Source organism: Amborella trichopoda, chromosome 7 (assembly GCF_054954075.1).
Source record: "Amborella trichopoda isolate Santa Cruz 75 chromosome 7, AtrichopodaSantaCruz75HAP2 v2.0, whole genome shotgun sequence".
Classification (NCBI taxonomy): Eukaryota; Viridiplantae; Streptophyta; class Magnoliopsida; order Amborellales; family Amborellaceae; genus Amborella; species Amborella trichopoda.
In genome coordinates this window covers 2,899,671-2,922,698 of record NC_142342.1, presented here as the reverse complement: position 1 = coordinate 2,922,698, position 23,028 = coordinate 2,899,671, and the positions used below count along the sequence as shown (strand labels likewise).

Below are 23,028 nucleotides of genomic sequence, written 5' to 3'. Positions count from 1 at the left end.
CAAACTATCACATTGCGCCCCCCTCTTTCTCTCTCTAAAAAAAACTCTGTTGACACCCAATCGCCTTCTAATTCTCTCTCTCTGCTTTACACCCAATCGCATCTAATTGCTTTCCCCATAAATGCATATCTCTGTTTCTAACTTAAATGGCTCTATCTCTCTCTGACTTAAATGGCTCTATCTCTCTCTGACTTAAATGGCGCTCTCTCTCTCACTTAAGCGGCACTAGGTTACCGTTTGAAGTAAAATAAACGAGAACTGATCATTAAATTATTATTTTCACTAGATCCACACTTTACCCTCATTTTACAGGGACATCCGTATACCCCACCATTTGGGACTGTTGCTGACTAGCCCTACAAATATAGGGTTCCAACATTTCCTTTTAAAATCCCAGTAAGTCTCATTCATACTGTTTTCGTCCATCAATTATTCATCCAAAGCCAGATCGGTTTCTAATTTCTGAATATGTTTGATCATGATGTGATTTTGATGGTTAATTATGGCGGAGTGGTTTGATTTTGACCTAGATCTGGGAAATTTCCATAGATAGTGAAAACATTGGGGTTTTTGTGTGAGGAGATCTGGAATTTGGGGGTTTTGTGTTTTTTTTACTGCGCTGTAAATTTAGTTGGGCTTTCTCTGTAATTTTGCCTGATCCATGATACAGCTGGAAAAGTAGTTTTTTTTGTTGGGTTTTTGGGGTTGTTTCCAAAAAGAGAATTTATCGAGTTGGTTCTTCCCGCATTTGTCTGGTAACTTTTTTTATTCACTTCTATTTCTAAGTAAGGTTTTTTGTGATTTTCTATTGTTTTTTTTATTTTTGCTGCTTCTTTTAGGGGACTTATATATGTTGTTTGATATGCTTTCAGGTTGTATTATATTTGTGATTTATTTGTATTTTAATTAATAACAAGACACCTCTCGTGTGAAAAGATTCTGGTTTTTGTTTTTTGGATTTCACAACCGACAAGACTTTCTACTATATTATTATTCCTTTGGGATAAAAAGTTCCAGTTGTTCCCTTTTTAATATTTTTTTCTGCTTTTTTCTTTATTTTCAACTTTTATGTGCTCAATTAATAGAGGCTGCTATTGTCGGTGGATCACAGTGTACGCTCATTTATCTTTTTCTCTTCTCGGTTATTTATTTCACTGATTTAAAACACTAAAAGCTCAAGACAATTGAATCTGAGTGTTTGGGCTTAGATCTGGCTTCCCAGTACAGGTCGGTACTTGGCCTTTCGCCCCTTTTCTGTACTATAGCAATAACATCCCTTTCCATTTATTTACGGGATTTTTATGAGATGGGTCTTTGCCCTTTCTTCTTCTAGAGCAATGGTTTAGGTGTTTTTTGGTGATACAGGGTCATAACCTTAGTTTCTCTGGGTCTTTATTGGGATGTTGTCCATTCCATTATTTTTCAAGAGCAATTATAATGTGTCATTTTGATGATATGGGACCTGGAGTTGAGTCAGTGTTTTTTGAATGGTTCATTTTGAAGGTTTTATTTTGGCCTTCGATTCATCATTTTTGCACTTTGGGTACTGTGGGATCTGGAAATTTGTGATTGTAAGGGTTTTGTAGAAATAGGTGTTTGGCCATTTAATTTCGTATTGGTTCTTTATGATTTGAAATTTTCGTATTGGTTCTTTATGATTTGAAATTTTCCCTTGGTGGTTTTCTCTATGGGTGCTTATCTGTTGTTCTTCAGGGGTGAAATTTATGTTGCTCCTTTTGTTATTCTTCTAGAGAATTGTTCTGCCTTGCTATTTTTATAAAAGACTAATATTATTCTTTGGGTCATTTATACCTTTATTCTTTCTATCTTGTCTCATATTCTTTCTCGGGTGTTCATCATCTGGTGCATGCTATGAATCTAACCTTTTTCTTTGGTTGGTTTTGCAGGATTATCGTCAAATCTCGGAGTTTAGGGTATGATCTGGTAGAGGTTTTTTTGAATCAGCATCTGATGGTAGTATAGAAGTTCTTTAGGTAGATATGTTGTAATTTGGAAGGGGACTAGATCTGGGCATACGAGGGGTGTTCTGAATCTTACAGAGATTAATAGGAATATGCAATAACAATTTTTGCTTGGGGTTCTTTTAAGTTAGAACAATTTGGTTTCTCGTTCATGTTTTGAAGGCAGGGACTGTAAGAGGATTTAGGAGTTTAGAATCCGATATGATGAGGGGTAGGACTGATGGAGTCCAAAAGAAGCGCCTTGTTACATCCTTGTGTGTAATGATTTTATGTTTGGTTTTCCTGTTTCTGTACTATGGTTCATTCTTTGGATCTAATCGGGGAAAGGCTCTCGAGTATGGGAGGAAGTTTGCATCGACTTATTTGGGTGGGGATGGTGATGATAAAGATGCCGATCTTAGTGCTGATAGAGAGTCTTCAAGGGAAGATGTGGACAATGATATTTCGCCGAAAAGCTTTCCCGTGAGTACTACTACCTCTCTCTCTCTCTCTCATAGTATATTTGCATACTATTTAGTTAGGATTGGTTTGGTAAGATTGCACGACCCAGTAAAGGAGAAGTTATGTGGCTTTTTTTTTGTTGATAATTGTTCAATCTTGGTTTTATTTTGATTTAATATAGTTTAATACTTTCATTATCTATCTAGAGATTTTCTTTATTCCTATTGCATGCTGGGTTTAAATTAAAATTTCACACTGTTCTGAAGGTCTGTGATGATCGCTATTCGGAGCTCATTCCATGCCTAGATAGAAACCTTCAAACACAGTTGAGAATGAAGGTGGATCTGTCACTTATGGAGCACTATGAGAGACACTGCCCTCCACAAGATAGGCGTTATAATTGCTTGATCCCTCCACCACCTGGGTATAAGGTTGGGTTATAGTCTTACAGATAAGTTGTACTAATCATTTATTTATTTACTAATCTTCCAGATTTATGACAAGCATAAGATAATCCGATGGGTTATTGGAAGACCATTGTCTATTGGGTCATTGCAGTGCATCAAAATGACAGATGGTGATGGAGAGAGAGCAGGACCTGCTCACCATAACAACGCCATGTGGGGTCGCACTCTCTCTCCATTTCTGGTTATCACTTCAATTCAATGGACAGTTATTGCAAGTGGGATTGTGGGTTTTCCATAATCTGTTGAATTATAGCATACTTCCGCTTGCATTGATACCAAGTAGGAAAACAATGTAATACTGATGGAGTCTATGTAATTATCAATCAATGTCTGTGCATTATGCTCTGATATGCATGTTTGGAGTTAGCTGCCAGAAATGCATTTAGGCAGTGCTTTTCTTTTTCCTTGTTTTTCCTTTCCTTTTCTTTTTTTTTTTCTTGTGAACCTTGTTTTTTGTGTTTTTCTAGTAGATAATCAGAAAAAAGAAAGAAAGGAAGGAAAAAAGAAAGAAAAAGGTGATGTTTCCTTTATATAGCTGAACTTTTCAGTAATGCCTGTTCCAGGTTCCCATAAAGTGGCCAGAAAGCCGAGATGAAGTATGGAAAGCAAACATACCTCACACTCATCTCGCACATGAGAAGTCAGACCAGAATTGGATGGCTGTTAAGGGCAACAAAATTGTATTCCCAGGGGGTGGGACTCATTTTCATTATGGAGCTGACAAATATATCACCTCAATGGCAAATGTATGATTTTCAACTCAGTGAAACTTGCTGGTATTTATATAACTGCATTACTATTTAATCTGGTGCATCATTTCTGGTAGTGCATCTAAAATTGAAATTATTAGGAATTTAATCTTGGGATCCTCTGTATTTCTAAGATGGACAATCTATATGTTATTACCTCTACTAGGTTTAGCCATATGTTCTGCAGGAACTAATTTCTGATATGGTGAATTTTGACTACTGTATTTCAAAAGTCACTGCTGGATTGCATACATTTTCCATAAATTCATATATTTCTCATTCTGATAAGAAGTTCAGAAGCACATACCATCTACAACCCCTTTTTTTTATGATAATGGCAGAAATACCATTAAATATTTTGAAATAACAAATGATACATATTTTATTGAATTTGATTAACTTACCTAACTTGCAATTTAGTAACCCATTGTACCCATTTGTCAAAGAAAGATGTCAAAGAAATTACTCAAACCAAGGGTGATCTATCTAATTTCACAGCGCTTTTTTTTATTTTAAAATATTGATTTCTTAGCTTCTTTAATATTAGTTTTACATAAGCACTTCTTAAATATTTATCCGATAATTTCTTTGAATTTTTGTTGTTCCGTGATGTAAAGTTATTTCATTGGCTTTTCTCGCAGCTTTTTATATGCTTTTTGTATTAATCTGGATTGATTGGCAGATGCTCAACTTCTCGGGCGATAACCTGAACAATGGCGGAAGAATCCGGACTGTTCTTGATGTTGGTTGTGGGGTTGCCAGTTTTGGTGCTTATCTCCTTTCTAGGGACATCATAGCAATGTCCCTTGCACCCAATGATGTGCATCAGAACCAGATCCAATTTGCCCTTGAACGAGGAATCCCCGCATTTCTTGGTGTTTTAGGGACAAAGAGGCTCCCTTATCCTAGTAGATCATTCGAGCTTGCTCATTGCTCTCGTTGTAGGATAGACTGGTTACAAAGGGATGGTATCCTTCTTCTTGAGTTGGATAGATTGCTCAGGCCGGGTGGCTATTTTGCTTACTCTTCTCCTGAAGCATATGCACAAGATGAGGAAGATCGCAAGATATGGAGGGAGATGAGTGACCTCGTTGGGCGCATGTGTTGGAAGATTGTGGCAAAGAGAGACCAAACTGTTATATGGGTCAAGCCACTTACAAATGCCTGTTACAAGGCACGAGAGCCTGGTACTCAACCTCCACTTTGCAGAACTGATGATGATCCAGATGCTGTTTGGGGTGTGAAGATGGAAGCCTGCATTACACCCTATTCTGAGCGTGAGTGTCGTACTTGTTTTCTTTCTCTTTTCTAACCCTTTCTTATGAAACTTTCTCTAAATCATTTATTTTAGTTGCTCATTGGTTTTCTTTCTTAGTTAACTGATGTGCTTTTCCTGTTTGTGTTGGACAAGTTGTGCGCTCTTGCTGTGAAATGAATTTGAACTGCAATATTTGGAAATTAAATGCAAAAGCATGCCACAGTTCAAAAATGAAAATAGCACTTGAATGCTTGAAAATTGGGTTAATTGACTTGTGTTGGTTGATGTCCTATGTGTATGCCATTATGCTACTATACTATATCCTTTAATTCTGCATACCGTTCACTAAACATGCTGCTCAAATGTTAACAAATTGCTTCCCAAATCTCCAGTGCCATTTATCAGGGGATAGATTTAACTACCTCTGCCTCTTGTTGCCCAGCAAATCAAGTGAAAATGAATGTACAAAACCTCTTTTCACACATCCATTCTGTAGGAACCCATTCTGTAACCTTTATAGTTGACCAATGATATGAGCATCAAGAGAAGTGACTGTGTTAAGCTGGAAAGATTCCCAATTGGAAGCTTTCAAAGGGCCAACTTTTACTCAAACTTTTTAACGAGATTACAAATTGCTTCTTGGCTTCATGATGCACAATGACAACTTGAAATGCATGCTTGGAGAGAATGACACTGGATTGCAAGTTAAAGGCCACATAGAGAATAAGAGTCTTCCAACCCCGTCACCGGGCTCATTTTGAAGTTGACCTTCCCACGCCAACTCATATGGCATTTGGATGTGTTTTGAGTGTCTCTTGTTGGGCCTTCGGAGCACGAAATGAAGTTGGTGTACATCCATAAATTGGAGATGTGTGATCCACACCTTCCGAGCTACAATTGGAAACCACTACCACCCGTCACTACACTTTCTTATGGCCAAAGCCTCTGATAGAGATATAAATAGTTTGTAAGGTATTCTAATAAGGGTGTGGTTTCTATAAGGTTGCAACCGTAAACAATCCATTTAAGGTGCACTTCCAAATTTGATCATCATATATAAATTTGGTGTAAAAACTTTTAAGATTATCTTAAGGTCTCTTTTCATCTCTATTTATAAAATTTGAAACTCCAAAAATGGATAAAATCAAGTAGATCTATATCAAAATCTTGAAAATGAACGGTCTAGATAATGTGTTGCAAGATGCATTATTTCTGGGACTCAAATTTTTTTTTTTTTTTCATATTTCTACATCTCGATGTCGAGATGATCAATTAGAGGGTTTTTCAACATTAAAACAACTTTTTTCGATGGATTTTTGAGGTACATCTGCAATTCTACATTTTAAGGTTGCAACCTTATATAAACTTTTTCCTTCTAATAATGGGGGCACTTCTTGTGATGTGAACCATACAATACATATACAAGAAACCTTCTGGAGACTTTGCCATATCGAATGAGGTGCCACAAAGACACATGCCCTCATCGACCCCTTCCACATATCTCAATGTCAAATCTTTGACATAAGCTCAATACCAAAATTCCCTTGTAAAGGAAGCTCCATTTTATGGGGTTATTAGCCTTCTCAATATCTCTGTTTTGTCTTTTCGAATAGCTACTTTGTGGATCGCCCTTAGTGACTCTCTTTGTACCCAAACCCCTCTGAGCAATAAGCAGCATGCCAAATATCACCCTCCTTTAAGGAAGCACCCTGATAAGGAGATTGATGAACCCACCCTTCCTCCAAAAGATGGAGAATGATAAATGGTAGTACTTTTCTCAGCCTCATAAAGAGGACCCTAGGGTTTGCACAACTGTTCCAAACTACAGTTCTGTCTAAAATATTGGATATGTATAGTCTCCTCCTGTTTTGATTAACAGTGGGGAATTTTGGGGTTCCGGGCATGAGATTGATTGGTTGCGCTGTTGACAATTGCTAAACTGTGTCCAATGTTGAAATTCCAAAGCTGAAACACCCAACCCCCCAACCGCCCTCCCCCCCAAAAAAAAAAGGTTTAGTAAATCTGATGCTTTTACTCGGTCTAATTCTACCCGAAATGGTGATATATGTTATCATATATTGCAAATATCTCCATCGTATCCCTTTCTGCAAAGACCCAGCAAACAACATAAACCATTAAGCTGCATTCATCTGGACCTAGACCACCATTTTCAGTTATCCTAGGTAGTATCATGTACTTGATTGCGAAATCTGAGAATATTGGTGTATTGCAGTCAGGGTATCAAGAGATATTAATAAACAGTTTCTGATCATCTTTTGATACTTGTCTTACTCCCCTCAATCAAATTGATGCGCATTTTAAACTTATTGAAGACATTTGAAAGTTTTAGACTTGTATCTCTGTTCATATATTGTTCAACTGTGCATCTACTGTCTTGCTTATTTTTTAAATTTTTTAGTTCCACTCTTTTGACTTGTAGAATCACTCAAACTTTGTTATTATGGACCATGACAAAAAAGATAAAAGCATTTCTTTTCTCTGAATGAGATGCAATCAGTGTTGATTGAAATTTTTGTGCTTATCAGAGATGGACAAATCCAAGGGTAGTGGATTAGTCCCATGGCCCGCTCGGTTAACTGCTCCTCCTCCTCGACTAGCAGATTTTGGCATAACCAATGACATGTTTGGAAAGGACACGGTAATAATAAGACACTTTTTTATGCTTTAAACAAGACTCTCTCTCACATGATGCGCATGTTCATGTCATAATTTTCACGGATTGTGCAGGAGGTATGGCATCGTAGGGTTGAGCAATATTGGAACCTATTAAAGCCCAAATTGAGACCAAAAACTCTGAGGAACATAATGGATATGAAGGCCAACCTGGGTTCTTTTGCTGCCGCTCTTAGAGATAAGGATGTGTGGGTAATGAATGTTGTACCTGAAGATGATCCAAACACTCTCAAAATAATCTACGACCGAGGCCTAATTGGTACCGATCATGATTGGTAAGCAATATCTTAGGAGTCATCACACAGTAGCAAAGTCAGTTTTCAGAAATCAGGCATTCTTGTGATTGTTTCTTCTATACTCGCCGTTAATTTTAGGGGAGAGAGAAAAAGTATAATCAAGTGATTTTTTCTTCTATACTCCAATTGATTTTAGGAGAGAAAAAAGTATAATCAAGTTGTGTGCAACTTGATGTAGACAGGTTCTTCAATGAATAACATGTTAATTATATAATGGAAAAAAGAGTTGCAAATATCTCCTGATAGGGCTTCATGGGTTTTGTTTTCTGCACTTGTTTAAATTTTAGAAGAAAGAAAAATGTAAGCTATTTAATGATTTACATGTAAGCTATGGATGAAATTTAACGACTTACATGTAAGCTATGGACGAAAAAGAGTTGCAGTTAACTCAGAAATCTTTGTTCACTCAAAAATAATAATAATAGAATTCCTTTTGTGTGTGTGGGTCTTTGGGTGTGTGTGTGTGAGAGAGAGAGAGGCTGTGTACGGATTTCTCATGTTTGCATGCATATATCTGAGCATCGATACGTTCATGCTACATACATTTATCCATGAAAACACTGCCATTCTTTGACCACAGGTGTGAGGCGTTCTCTACATACCCTCGAACCTATGATCTCCTTCACGCATGGACTGTGTTCTCAGACATCACGAAGAAAGATTGCAGTGTAGAGGATCTTCTCATAGAGATTGACCGGATCCTTCGACCCACTGGTTTCCTTTTAGTTAGAGACAAGCGCTCGATCGTTGAGCTTATCAAGAAGTACTTAACGGCACTCCATTGGGAATCCATAGTCATGGTCGATGGGGACCCTGAAACGGAGCCTGATGGAGATGAGGTGGTGTTTGTGATCCAAAAGAAGAAGTGGCAGTCAAGTGGTGAGAGCCTCAAGGATTCCTTGTGAAGCATTTCTCTCTCATGCACGGCCAAAGCATGGCCGATGTGCCGGAGATTTTTTCGCTTGGTTTTGTGGTTTTTTTTTGTTTCCTTTTAAAAGAGTAGGTGGTATCTGCTGACTGCCGAAGCATGGCGGGAGGTATGTACTGTGGTTTGTTTTTTGATCAATTTCAGCATTTTTGATATTCTTTACTCCAATTTATGCGGGACCCAAATTGGGATAATTAATATTGATTCACAAGTTGTTGGAATAAGTTAGGATTTTTTTGGTTGCGTGCGTGTGATATGGGGAGGTTCGGTGGTGTTTTTTCGAGCGTTGGAATGGGTTGGGAATAAGTTTTGACCTATCCCTCAGTTTCTCTTTCTTCCCAAAATCTCTCTTTCTCAATTTCCTGCTTCAACCCTCCTTCCTCCCCCTTTCTCTCTCTTCCCAAACTCTCTCAATTTGCTGCTCCAACCCTCCTTCCTCTCACCCCCCCCCCCCCCCCAAAAAAAAAAAAAATAGAAAAACAAAAAAAGAAAATATTTTTATTGCTCTCTATCAAAATAAGTAAAAGCCTTGCTTTAAAACTTATCGAAAACTGTAGCTTTGGCATCTGAAAAGTTTAAATCGATCATCTTGCTTTGACCATTATGGTTGTGAGAAAAAAAGGGATTTCAAGCTTTAAAATTACTATATATTGCAATATATTATCAAGATTGTCCATTTCACCTTAAAGTTTTTGCATTTGAAAACTTTAAAATCGATCATCTGCTTTGACCATTACTGTTGTGAGAAAAAAAGGGATTTCAAGCTTTAAAATTAGAATATATTGCAATATATTATCAAGATTGTCCATTTCACTTTAAAAATAAGTTCATCTGTACACTTTTTTGAGCTTCAAATTTTATTCTCGGTGTAGCAAATTGTTTTTAGAGCCATTGTAGAGATTTTCGATGTCCAAAGTGTTTTCTAGACATTTTCGATGTCCAAAGTGCTTTCTAGACAAGAATTTGAGGTGAGGCTTTTACTTTGTTTTCAAGAGTCTAATTTATATTCAAGAGTCTAATTTATAGAAACTGCATCAAATAAAAAAACACCTACAACTCTCTCTCTCTCTCTCTCGTAAGTTGGGAAGTGGTTTGATAGGGTTGCAGTCCTACCAAAATAGCTACAGCGCCATCTCAGTACTATTTTTTCAACTGAAAATTTTGTAGTCGGTTTTAGAAATTGATTTTAGAGATTTACTATGCTCAAAGTTCTTTTCGTAGCCTTATTTGTTTTAATAGTGCCTTTTACGAATAGTACCTTTTACGATGCCCAAAGTACTTTTTATATAAGGATTCAGGTAGCTTTTACTTTGTTTTCTTAGTACCTAGCCTTTCTAGAAACTGCATCCTTTTAAGTTATCTAGCGAGACAGCATCAACCTTTTGAGGTTTCCATATCTCTCGCACAACAGAATTTCCATATATTGTTGCATTGTTGTATGCCCAGTTGTAAAAAGCAGTAACGCAAAGTTGATTATAAACAGGAAAAAGTTTATATAAGTGGGAGGCTCTTAACAATCAAATTAAGGTGCACTTAAAAATTTCACTAGAAGAGGTTGTTTTGATACTCAAAAATCTTCAAATTGATCAGATGCATGGAAATAAGAAAAAAATAGATTTCAAGTTTTGAAAATAATGCATCTTATAATGCATTTTTGAACCGTCAATTTTCAGGTTTTCATAAATCTGCTCGACATACATTACTTTTTAAGCTTTACATTTTATAATTAGAGATGAAAATATATTTTAAAACTATTACAAAGTTTTCCAATACTGAAACTAACATTTTTCAACACTATTTGAAGGTGGGCTTTACTCTGATTGTTTAAAGCCTCGGCCTTATAAAAACCGCACCCTTATTAACAACCTGAGTTTAACAACGTCATTCAAACTAATATTTAATCTTGGAGAGCAGTTTCAACAAATTAGTAGCCAAATCTTGGAGATCAAAGAGGAGCCTGGATCATTCAGTTGGGGCATAACATAGACTTGCGTGTTTGGTCTGGGGCATAACAGAGACTCGCATGTTTGGTTCGGTAGAGAGAATCAAGAAATGCAAAACTTGACCGGTGAACAGTTCATTCTTAAACAAAACTTGGTGACAAAAATTAATGTTAAACCAATTTTGGCCAATCAAACTGTCTAATTTGGTCCTATTGATCAGCTAAACAAAGTTGAAAACTTCTCTCTAATACATTCATATTTTAAAACTCTTTTATTTTTTACGAATCTAATCCAACCGATTTGATAGATCAAACCACCTTTGATTTAACCAGACCCATATTGGTGCCATCTAGTTAAATAAATGAGGCCATAAAAACTCTTGGGTTTCGTTAAGCAATTCGTTTCCAGGGGAAACTTTTTTAAAAGAAATTCCTAGTAGGTGCACCCATCCAAAAACCTACCACGCACAACACGTAGGTCAAATCTGATGGTGCAATTACTGGAACAAGTCTATACTTCTGTCACCATTCTTGGAATTTTTTGAATGGTGCACTGTAAGCTGTTCGCCAACAGCTTACCCAACAGAGTACATGCATTTTCTTTAGGATAGCTCACAAAGATCCTAAAACATCAGATATAATAAAGATTATCTACAAAACTATTTATCAAAAGGTTACAATCATTCACATTCATTAAATGTCAAATTAAATGGCTTAAAAGTGAATCACGAAATCCGAAATTTTGTTTTTTTAATTTTGTCTCTATTAAATTAACACTCTTACCCCTACTCATTTTAAAAGTTATAAGACAATAATGATTGTGACCTCCAAATTAAGTAAGAAGTGTGGGTCATTTTTCTATATGAAATCCAAAAAATTACAGATTTCGAGCACAGTAAATGGCAAACCCCCAACACGTAAATATAGACTTAATAGCATTACTCCCAATTATTTCTAATGGCTAGAGCTGATTTTAACCTTTTTATACCAATGGTTATCGGTCTTATTGTGTACTTTCCCACTTCCATTCCCCCCTTTCGGGGAATTCATCGAATAGGGTAGAGATATTTCCATTCTCCCCTTTCGGGGAATTGATCGAATAGGGTAGAGATATAGACACTCATCTTAACATCAATAAAAATAAATAAAAAAAAATGAAATTCTTGAATTCAAAACCAAAGAATACTTTCCCATTTCCATTACCCCCTTTTGGCAAATTGATCGAATAGGGTAGAGATATAGCCACTCATCTTAACATCAATCAATATAAAAACAAGAAATTCTTGAATTCAAAGCCAAAGAATAAAGCATTTAGGAATGCTAATGAAACACATTGATTAAAATTTAAAATAAAAACCTAAACAAATATAAAACTTTGAACCGAATTTAACATTCTTGAAGTCAATAACAGTGAACAGAGATAAGGTCACCTAATGAATCCCACAGAGAGGGGCTAGGAACCCAATACATGAGTCCATTAAAGAGAGACACCAATACATAAATGGAAGACCATACATATAGGACAGCATATCTTGCGTAATACATGAGAGAGTGGGAGAGAGCAATACATAAATGGAAGGCAGTACATATGGGAGAGTAGATAAGTTGGCTATAAAATATGTGCGTGTGTTTGTGTTAGAGAGAGAGAAATGGAAGACACTACATGTGAGAGCACATGTGAGAGCAGATAAAAAAGTTGTAATATGCGAGGGAGGGAGGGAGAGAGAGCCCAATACACAAATGGAAGGCATCACATATAAGAGAGCAGATAAACCACCTATAATATGAGAGAGAGAGCAGATAAATCAACTATACTCACATTTGGCAGCCTCCTTATATCATTCTTTTTCCATATCTATATGGCGACTACAACAAAATTTGTCGTCAATTAGAGAAGCTATTTTACAGGAAAGAGGTAAAGATTCTAAGCCTTTCATGCACATCTCCTCTCTTTTTTCTTCTCAGTAAGAACAGAGACCTTACCATAGGTTAAAAATATCTCAAAGTGAATTACTATCATTTGAAAGAATAATGGTACATCGGAGGGTTTGAGTGATTATACCATCAGACACTCATGTCACCTGGTGATAGCATTACTTGTGGAGGATACCCTTCTTTGGGAGCTTGGGTTTCTTCTGAGTATGGTTCTGGTAGAATATAGGAGAGAGGAAACGGTTAAGAGGAAACAAAATTCCAAAGACACCAACAACCGACGCAACCAAAAAGAAACTGGAGAGAAATGGGAACAAAATGATAAGACGCAAGCAAGGGTCCCCACCTTTTGCCTTTCCAAGGCTTCGTAATCTGTCCGGTCCTTCCAATTACTCTTTCGCAGCTTGATTGGGCGATTTCCAACATATTTACCTGCAAATGCGAATGGGAGATGAAGGTTTACATTCAATAGAGAGAGAGAGAGAGAGAGAGAGAGAGAGAGAGAGAGAGAGAGAGAGAGAGAGATTACCATTCATTTCTTTCAATGCGAGAGCAAGGTCCGAAGGACTAGCAAAACTAACAAACCCATAACCTCGGGTCTTCCCCGTCCGCTTGTCTCGAACCACCTAAGCACAAAGTGAACACATAATCAGAACTGGAGCATGAAAATGACACAAAACCCAGTTACATGTGCACAAGACACAAGATTCATTTCAAACAATCTTTTAATTTGTTCTCTGGCGAAAATAAAGAGCATGGGCAAACACTGTTTGCTATTCATCACTCTTGGTCATGTTTTTCATTAAGAGATAACAAGGCAATGGATTGTCATTAATCAATCCCCAAAACCACACCTTGACAAAACAAACAAGAAAGAAAGAGAACGAGTAAGATAGTGGCACACTAAACTTTCCTATATCCATACATGTATCTCTTGCAAGAAATTAGACGCAAAAATTCTGAATGCCCCCCAAGAGTATGTTGCCCCAATATTACATAACTCTTTGCAAAGCCAAAGAAGTAAAAGAAATTTTGGCCATTTTCTCAATTTCAATAGAATGCAACTAGTTCTAGGAAGAAGTGTAAGATTAGAACATGTATGCATGGAACTTATAACAGGTTCTCCAGAAACAAGTACTTCAGGTTGGACCTTTCTCCATCTTTTAGGTTCACTAGGATTCTTACCGATTAGAACCCACAATTATCTTGGCAGGAGACTGATAACCTCATTTCTGTCTCAGCAAATCATTTCTGTCCCAAAAATGGTGTAATATTCCAGGCATAGCTTTCTCTTCTAGCTTACATGAGCAGTTTCTTGCTCGAGTTGATACTCTCCAGTTTGCACCTTTATTTTTCTTAGGATGATGGTACCCATGATCAGCTAGGTGTCTCTGCATGAAATTGAGGTGGTTGGGTTTGTTATCAACATATTTTATCTCCATTTTTGTTTCACTGAAATCAAATTGGACCTGAAGCATCAAGAAAGTATGGAATATCTTTAGCCCCTCAGGATCTTGCATAGTAATTCAATATTAGATGTGGCAAGATAGGAATTGGGATCCAGGATCCCCGAGGACCCGAGAAGGTGATTAGCAGGATGTCTCCAATCCTCAGACCATTTGCAGGGCCTCATTAATCCAGGAAATAGCAAACCGAGGATTTGATTGACCTTACACATCTCCCTAGAACTTTGCTATAGTACCTTGTGATTGTGAATCATGACTTCCAATAGAAAGACATTACTTGTTACCTCATCCACAAACTCATTATGTACAACTTATAAAGAACCGAAAATAAGGACACAAAAAAAAATCCTTGTTACCCTTTTTCTTATCCAGATATCCCACAGTGCCCCTCAGTTGATATCATCTCCCACCGATATGCTTTGGATACCAGAAGCTTATGTTTCAAAGGATAGAGAGGGAAAGGAAGAGTTCAGCTCTATATTTGGTGCACGGCTAGATGGCCTAGAAGTATTGAGCTCTGGAGATGGATTTCCAAAACCTTGTCTGCAATCTTCAACCCATTTACTTGCTTGGCTAACTTGTTCGTTCTGATCCAAGTACTGGACCTTGGGTCCATGATGGGAAGCGTGGGAGAAGGTAGGGGAAGTTGGATGTGTATGGTTCGGTGGAGGGGCCAGGGGTTGGTAACATGGTGGCGACTGGTTGGGGTTAGCCAGAAAGGAGAGTTTAGGGTCACACGATTGAGGAAACCATGGTTACCGGTTCCCCCTCAAAACATTCTGGGAAAATGTGCCACATCCATTGAAATGAAAGGTGCACATGGCTGGGCCACTCCTGTTGGAGTGCGTCACCAGCAATATCAAACCGTCCCACCCCACCCCACCCCACCCCACCCCAAAAGAGAGAGAGAGAGAGAGAGAGAGAGAGAGAGAGAGAGAGAGAGAGAGAGAGAGAGAGAGAGGGGTTTGGTCCACCCAAGAGGACTCTAGCTCAAAATCATAGCTAAGGGAACACTATGGACCCAAAATATTGGGGATCGACCCCAGTGAACACAGATGGACCACTTTAGGTACCATCAGATCAAGTCCATAAAGGACTCCATTTTTTTAATTTATTTTTTAATTTAACAACATCTTAGAAATACATTTATCGGACAACCTTTTCCTCCTCCTAAAAATAAAGTTTTTTAGCGCTTTTTTCCAAAATTTCTTTTCAGTCTTGTTCGTCAGATCCAAGAGAGTGTGTGTGCAAAATTTGGTTCTGAACAAATGTCTCTAAGTCCCTCAAAGATTATGCCAATTGCTGCAGCGGTCCGCCCTTGGGCAGAGCAATCTTTTGGTATATGCGTATAATGAAAAGAAAGAATACCAGAACTGTGTCCCAGAAAATGCTCTACACTCCATATGCTATCTCCAGAATTATTTGATGCAACAGATCCAAATTGACTTAATCATATGATCAACCTATCTGTATAAGCCTCGGCAACTGAGTATGATGCTTCTCCGAACATCTAAGTCAATCCCGTGAAAACAATTTAAGAATGAAGTTCTTGAAGACTCAAATAAAAGTTCCTAGCGGTATCCAGTCAATGATTTAGTATGACAAAAAAATCAAACATAGAAATGACAGTATGTGCCAATTGAGCCCAACCATAGGGTTCAGATCAAGCAAAGTAAAATCGCTATATACAATATATATCAATTCAATGCATAATTTTATCATAATCCTCCAAGATAAATACAGATATCAGTAGTATATACTGATAAACTATGTGCCAAATGCATTATCTTTCGTTCAATGTAATAAAGCAGGTAGTCATAAAGCTGAGTTGTACTACAGCTTGATACATTAAATACACTGTAACGATCACAATAAGCAAAAACGAGAACTTGTTCTTCATATATCATTTCTTTTTCCTATAAGTTCTTGAATTGTTTCTATGCAACCATCACCAGTTTACATTTTCTTGATGTCTTATATGAACGCCAAACTTAGAAACAATATGTATAGCTTTCCTTTTGTTTTTCTGGTAAATAATATACCTAGAATATAACTGATACAAAATCAGAAATCCACAAACAAACTACAGTGATAACGGTGCACCACGCACAATCAGAGGTGAAAGTCATTTTCAAATTTCCAGTAATCTAAGTCACACAAGCCCATGAACACGTAAATCTGATGCTCCCAGAAAGCTGTCTAAATATGGGCCTATGAAGCATTGCAAAAATAAGCACAAAGAAAAGTGGGCAGAAGTTCCATGGGAGCTTACTCGAGCCATGTTGAAGCCAGCAAAACGTGAAAATGCTTTCGAAAGAACCTCATCATTCACTTCATTGCCAAGATCCCCACAAAATAAGCGATAGTCATCTGCAGATAACCTTTAGAATCAGAAAAATATTACTCCCACAAACAGTAGTGAAAAGCAAGGCACACACATCAAGAAAGATGAAAAACTATAAAATCATGGGCATCAGATATAAAGATACTGCAGAAAACCACTTGAGACAGCTAGCGTAGGTAGGACAGAGTTGCATTTCCACTATACAGAAAAAAGAATGTTATGATTGGTGCTGCACCTTTATCCTTAGCTACAACAATCTAAAATGTCTAATCAAGCTGTCGTCATACAAAACAGACCATCATTTATATAAAGAAAGAATATCAAAGGCACAACAAAGCAAGGATGGTGTGACCCAATTTCTTCAAAAGATGCCTAATATTGAATAACCAATGAAGCAGTTTTAAGCATCTGCATCATATAAACTTTATTATTTTACTGAGTTTTCTTCTCTGAAGCAGGATCTGAAGTGCAATATACATGATCGCATAAAGCTACAGAACTTCAAGTATGATAGTTGTTCATTTGTTCTTAAAATAGCTAGACATACACCCAAGATGTCAAAGAACAAAGGAAAACAAAAAGTGCAATTTAAAACCTATTTATGAACTTTATTTTTATGGGTGGAGGACAGATCAACAGCCTCACACCAATCAATAGCCCAGATGGACAGCCAGCCAAACCAGAGACGGGCAAGGGTGATGGTCCACCTGGGCTGTCAACTGTTATGATAGTTTCCCTTGGTGGTATTTCTGAATCACCTTTTGGGATTTCGTATGCTATCAAGATTTTCTTAGAAGGTTGAAATCTTACAAGACACACTATTTTTAGGACTTTAAATCTTTTTTTTTTCCCATATCCATACATTTCAGGGGTTGAGATGATCCAATTGGAAGGTTTTCTAGCGCCGGAACAACCTCAGTGGGTTTTGAGGTGTGCCTTACTTCTATAGTACAAGGTTGATTCCTTATATAACACTTACAGGGTGATAGTATGCTATCAAGATTTTCTTACAAGATACACAATTTTTTGGACTTGAAATCTTTGTTTTTCCCATATCCATACATTTCAGGGGTTGAGATGATCCAATTGAAAGGTTTTCTAGCGTCGGAACAACCTCAGTGGGTTTTGAGTTGTGCCTTACTTCTATAGTACAAAGTTGATTCCTTATATAAATTTTTCCGTCTAAAAATTACCATACCCATGGGTGCTTTACACACTCCGTTATCATCTTGTCCACAGAGTATCCTTTAACCTATTTCAATCCTCATGGGTTCACTGCACCCTTTAAGTCTCAAACTTGAAAGACAAGCATCCAATCCATTCCTTATATAAATATATAAACAAATAATACAAGAGGCTCGTAACATTAGGAATATGATTTGCTATCAACTAAGAAAGAATCAGGCCCATAATATTGGGATATAGTTTATTATCAACTATGAAAGTCCACCTTATTAAGTCGTGTGGACTCCAAACCTGACTAATAAACCAGCCATCACATAGGCTTCCCCAAGATGTTGAAAAGAAATCTCCATAGAGCAAATGAATGAGTAAAACTGTAAAAAACTCACAAAAAAAAAAGGTCTTAGACCAAAGTTAACCCCTAAATGCGACATATTACCCATGCCAAACACCTGCTACTCGTACTCCTTGGCCATCAAAGTCAGATGCGTGATCTGCTAGGGCCTATGAAAACTCTATCCTATAGACCTTAAAGCACCCCCCAGCTTCTGAACCCAACAACAATAACTCCAATCCACTTAGGTTTAAACTTAACCACATACAGCCCTCACTCAACCATCACAAGGAAAACTCTATCCTACAGACCTTGAAGCACCCCCAGCTTCATAACCCAACAGCAATAACTCCAATCCACTTAGGTTTAAACTTAACCACATACAGTTCTCACACAACCATCACAAGGCAGATTACTGCAGTAACCTAACCTTACTGAAGGGAAATGAAGATAAAATAAACTCAGTGTGTGTTCCACGGCAGATATGTTTGATGGCCTCAACCAAGACAAAACATCCACCAATTAACAGGTTGTTCATGTTAGAGCTTCATACTTAGCTCAAGGGGGGTGGGGGGTTGGGGGGGGGGTGTTACTAATGTACTATGTCACTTTATATAACCGTGTAAGGGTATCCCAATCTTATGTTTGTATTCATCCATATTCATAAGTTTGTTTACTTCCTTGCCATTAACCTAGTACACTAAATACATGAATCAAGTGACAAATGATTTATTTATTTTTTTGGGTGAGAAAGAATGATAATCATGGACTTGTTACCCTGAATGTTTCTGGAGTTTCTTCTCTCAAATATTCATATCAGTGAAAGAAAACTCAGGTGAATCCAAGTGGACTCGCCCCAGCACTCAGGAAGATGCTGAGTCTGGAACAATACACATGAGAACAGGCTGACTTTGCTTGATTCTCATTATTTTAAAACATTTTTTGACAGACTCGGACAAGTCTGTCAAACAGACTAGGACACAACATCCTTCTGAGTCCCGACATGCGTTCGTGTTTCCTTTCACTGCTTCAGGCAAACATATTTGGTCCATTTGATGCATTCATCTACAACAACAATGATCAAATGCAACGTACATGGAAGAGTATAATGAAAAGGTAAATGGAAGAGAATATAATGAAAAAAAAGGTACATGAAAGGGAATATAATGAAAAGACAGGTCATACTTTCAGGCCACTCTGCAAGTGTTGGGTCCTCCCATGTCTGCCCTGCAGCTTTTCGAGGTAATGCTTTCTTCTTTGTTTCTGCCTTGTGTTCATTTTCACTGCTAGCAAGAGCGGCTTTCACACTCTCGAGAGCTTCCGGTGTGATGGTCTGAGCATCCCTCTGGAACAACTGCTGGGCCTGTTCTAGTTATGTATCAGTCAGTAAGTGAACCGTTAGCACATTTCCATGAGCCATAAAAGGTTTTCAAAAAGTGATATTTACTGTAACCACAAGACTAGATCCATAAACCAGTATATTCACACACAAAGGGGTATTAAAAAAAAATCCAAACAAGCAATGTACAAAACATAAGGATAGAATACTAAAACTAAATGTATTGTGAAATGACCACACCGATTGGGTCATCACATTCCCTACACAAAAAATGACGATAAAAGACAGTAGGACCCACTAGGTCATTACTAATCTAATAGTGGGTCCCATTCTTTCTCCATCTCCAACTTCAGCAGAGGCTGAGACCCAGTGAACTGTAGCTTTTCTCTTTCCACAGTCCATTGAAATATAGTATTAAAATACTCTCCTAAAATAATATTTTGAGAGGTGAGCAAGTTCAGTTACTATATACCTGTTGATACTGGGGTAGAGAATATAACCCTGCTACAGGTGCTGGAGCAGGATACAGTGCTGGAGCAGGATACATCTGAGGATACGTAACCTGTGGTACTTGAACTTTGGGAGGTTGGGGGAGTTGCGTCAAAGGATATTGCTTCTGAATAGGAGGTTGGAACTGTGGAACTGCATATTGAGGTTGAACATGGTACTGTTGCTCTGTTTGTTGTTGCTCCTGAATAAGATATTGTTGCTCTGGTAGTTGTTGAACAAGTTGATCACCTGGCTTTTGAAGATGAAAAGGTAGAGGAAAGAATGGTGCAGGTGGTGTTGGAACCGATGCGATTGGTGGAGTTGGAATCGCAGGCCCACTGCCATATGATGCATTTGAGAATGTAAATTGTGAAGAAGATGAGGTATTAGGGGGAGGTAAAGGTAGACCAACCGATGAATTAGGTCTAATACCATTGTTATTCCATTGCGATTGAGGTGTAACAGAGGCCACAGAAGCTGATTGAGCAATGGTAGACGGTGGTTTTGGTGGAGAAATAATTGGGGTGGAAGATGGTTCCGATCGGGTAATGCCATCTCTGGAGGAATGTGTGCCAGGCTGCATATGTGTTAAACCAAGAGTAAGAGCATGTACTTTACATGATGTAAATGCCAAGAATGACTACATTTTAATATGAAGCAATTCAACATTAAGTTCGTTTTCTAGGCAGATACAATAATAAATACATGAATAACAACAATGAGTAGTATTAAGGCTTTTAGAAAAAATGATAAATAAAAATATAAGAGATCCAAGAGAAAGCGGCAGTGAGGCCAAAGCATCAAATTGATTGCCACATTACAGCAGATTCACTTCGAGAATCACACTCATTCAGATAACCACATTTTCAAGATTGAACCCTTCTTTCCATACATTGAGTTTTGTTCTCTCTAATTTTTTTTTGGTTGGCAGTTGTCGTTTTGCTGATTTCATTCTGTTTCTTTAAATAAGTATAAAAATCCACTCTTGCAAAATTTAATTTTGTTTGTGCATTCCTTAAAAAAGACGCTAGAAATTTAACAAACAGTCAGAGGTAATCTAATGCCAATCAAAAGTCGAGAATCCCCTTGAGTTCATAGAATACATTAAATAAATCGATACAAAACAATGAACAAAATATTTTAAACAACAATTAATCCTCATATTTTATGTTAAAACAACCATTGAGTAAGAACAGATATGCAAAGGAAACAGCACAAGCAATCACGATTCCATAAAAGAACAAAGAAATGTAGACCTCATTAACGGAAACAAACTGGAGAAGAGAGAGAGAGACCTCTGTTACAGTGCGTGGAGAAGATGAAGAAGGTTGTGTATCGTCCAATTCCTTCATCTCTTGCTCGAATCTCTCCAATTCGCTGAGAAGGTTGGCCATGGTGATACTACGAACGTAATTGAAACCTAATTCTGTTTAGAACGGGACAATCATTGGCAAGCACAGATTCAAAGGAAAAGCAGCTTAAGCAGACACCCTAGAGGTAAGGAAAATCACCATTAAAATCGCACACACAATGGAATTAGGGTTTTTCCTTTTACAGATCAGAGAGTCTAGATGATTCCGCAAAGGACCGCCCCACTCCCAAATGTGTGAAGGAAATGTTTTTCGAGGATGTCAAAAATATCCTTGTCAAATTTCACAATACCAATATGGTCCTGATTTTTGTGCAGTATGTCGTCGAGAAATTGGATTTCCGTCCCTGCAAGATTCGAAATTAGGTTTTTGTCCCAAGTTGGGTTTGCAATTAAGATTTGGTGCACGAGCGGACACACCAATCCAAACGCGGTCTCCTTAACCAAACTTCCATAGATTTGCATAAGATTTCTATATGGCAAAATAAACCCTCACCTAGAATGCTTGTCGAGAAAGCACTTTTGGCAACAGAAATTTCCATGATAGCTCTAAAATCAATTTTTAATATCGACAATGAAATTTGAAGCTTAAAAAATAATACAAATCTTGCAGATCTACACTTTTGACAACATAATGGCTCTAAAATCAATTTTCAACACCAACAATTAAATTTGAAACTTCAAAAATGGTACAAATCTTACGGATCTTCAGGCACTTATTTTTAGGGCAAAATGGATAATTTAGATAATTTGTTAAATATACATTATTTTTAAAGCTTGAAATCCTATTTTTTCACAACCGTAATATTCAAGCCGAGATAACTTATATAAATGGTTTCTAATACTTGAATTGCTATTTTCAATGAGTTATGAGGTAAGGCTTTACTTGTTTTGATAGAGCTGTAGCTCTATCAAATACTTTTCTTAATAATTTTGATCCAAAATTCAAACATTAATAATCGTATTATCAAATTTATGGATTTGTACCTTTAAAAAAAGTATATATTAAATTTCAAAAAAAACATAGCTTATTTTAAACATCGGATTATTGATTTTGATTATTCATAAATTATCAAATCTGCATTACTTTTTGAGCTATAAATTAATTAAAATGTGTTGGAAGTGACTTAACAAGGCAAACGAAAAGAAAAAACACATGGTAGACTCATGCATCTTACAAGGGCTATTACCATTGGATTTTGTTATTCAGATAATGTAGGCAACTAATGTTTATTCGGGCGTTCGCAAAGTCAGCCAAGTAGTTTCTACTTGGCCGAGTTGTTTGGGCTCTGGCCCTTGCCGAGCCTGAGTTGTTTATGGAGGTTCAACTCAAAAATTTTTTAAAAAAAACAATTCCAAATCATAAAAAGTCTTTAAAAAAAATAAAAATAAAAATATTTGCAACATGTTTTTTTATGTTTTCTATCATTTTGACAAATATTAAAAATTATTTTGGCCATAAATACTTATTTTTATATTTTCTATTTTTTTAAATAATTTAAAAATATTCCCCTTCACAAACTCATTTCTTAAAATATAGTTTTTTGTTACATTTTAACCATAATTACTTGTACTTTGTTAAATTTTACTTTGAATATATTTTTCTTATTTTTTAATATTTTTTATTTTTTTAATAATTTCCAAGTGCTACAGTACTTGGCTCTACCTGCGAGTACTTGGTTCCCCAGTCGACTTTTCCAACACACTCCATTTCCAAAAGGCATGCATTGAAACTTGCCTGATTCGTTTAGTTTATTGATAAAGAAAAGTTTATATAAGATTGCAACCTTAAAATGTACAATCACATATGCACCTC

The 23,028-nt window shown here is 37.0% G+C and overlaps 2 protein-coding genes across 9 annotated transcripts; one reads left to right on the top strand and one right to left on the bottom strand.

Annotated features, from left to right (window-relative positions):
• The first annotated feature begins 154 nt into the window (after positions 1-154).
• Positions 155-9,039, top strand: LOC18447153 (putative methyltransferase PMT3). Of its 6 annotated transcripts, none has more exons than XM_020675375.2 (8): positions 155-396; positions 1,908-2,444; positions 2,690-2,854; positions 3,454-3,636; positions 4,322-4,916; positions 7,444-7,556; positions 7,646-7,866; positions 8,468-9,039. In XM_020675375.2, the coding sequence occupies exons 2-8, from the start codon at positions 2,184-2,186 to the stop codon at positions 8,790-8,792; spliced, it is 1,863 nt and encodes a 620-aa protein (XP_020531034.1). In that variant the 5' UTR covers positions 155-396; positions 1,908-2,183; the 3' UTR covers positions 8,793-9,039. The 6 variants fall into 6 exon arrangements, with proteins under 6 accessions (XP_020531034.1, XP_020531035.1, XP_011628103.1 ...); XM_020675376.2 differs by lacking the exon at positions 155-396 and adding an exon at positions 1,182-1,366; XM_011629801.3 differs by lacking the exon at positions 155-396 and adding an exon at positions 1,458-1,503.
• Positions 9,040-12,558: 3,519 nt separating this feature from the next.
• LOC18447152 (RNA-binding (RRM/RBD/RNP motifs) family protein) lies at positions 12,559-21,398 on the bottom strand. Of its 3 annotated transcripts, XM_088872267.1 has the most exons (8): positions 21,139-21,398; positions 20,276-20,420; positions 19,827-20,181; positions 19,201-19,378; positions 16,428-16,525; positions 13,219-13,315; positions 13,036-13,121; positions 12,559-12,904 (listed from the first exon to the last, which is right to left on the bottom strand). In XM_088872267.1, exons 3-8 carry the CDS (start codon positions 19,899-19,901, stop codon positions 12,851-12,853), a joined length of 588 nt encoding a protein of 195 aa, XP_088728393.1. In that variant the 5' UTR covers positions 19,902-20,181; positions 20,276-20,420; positions 21,139-21,398; the 3' UTR covers positions 12,559-12,850. The 3 variants fall into 3 exon arrangements, 2 of the variants coding, with proteins under 2 accessions (XP_088728393.1, XP_006857315.1); XR_016059456.1 differs by having other exon boundaries at positions 16,428-16,536; positions 19,827-20,420; XM_006857253.4 differs by having other exon boundaries at positions 19,827-20,420.
• Between the last annotated feature and the right edge of the window lie 1,630 nt (positions 21,399-23,028).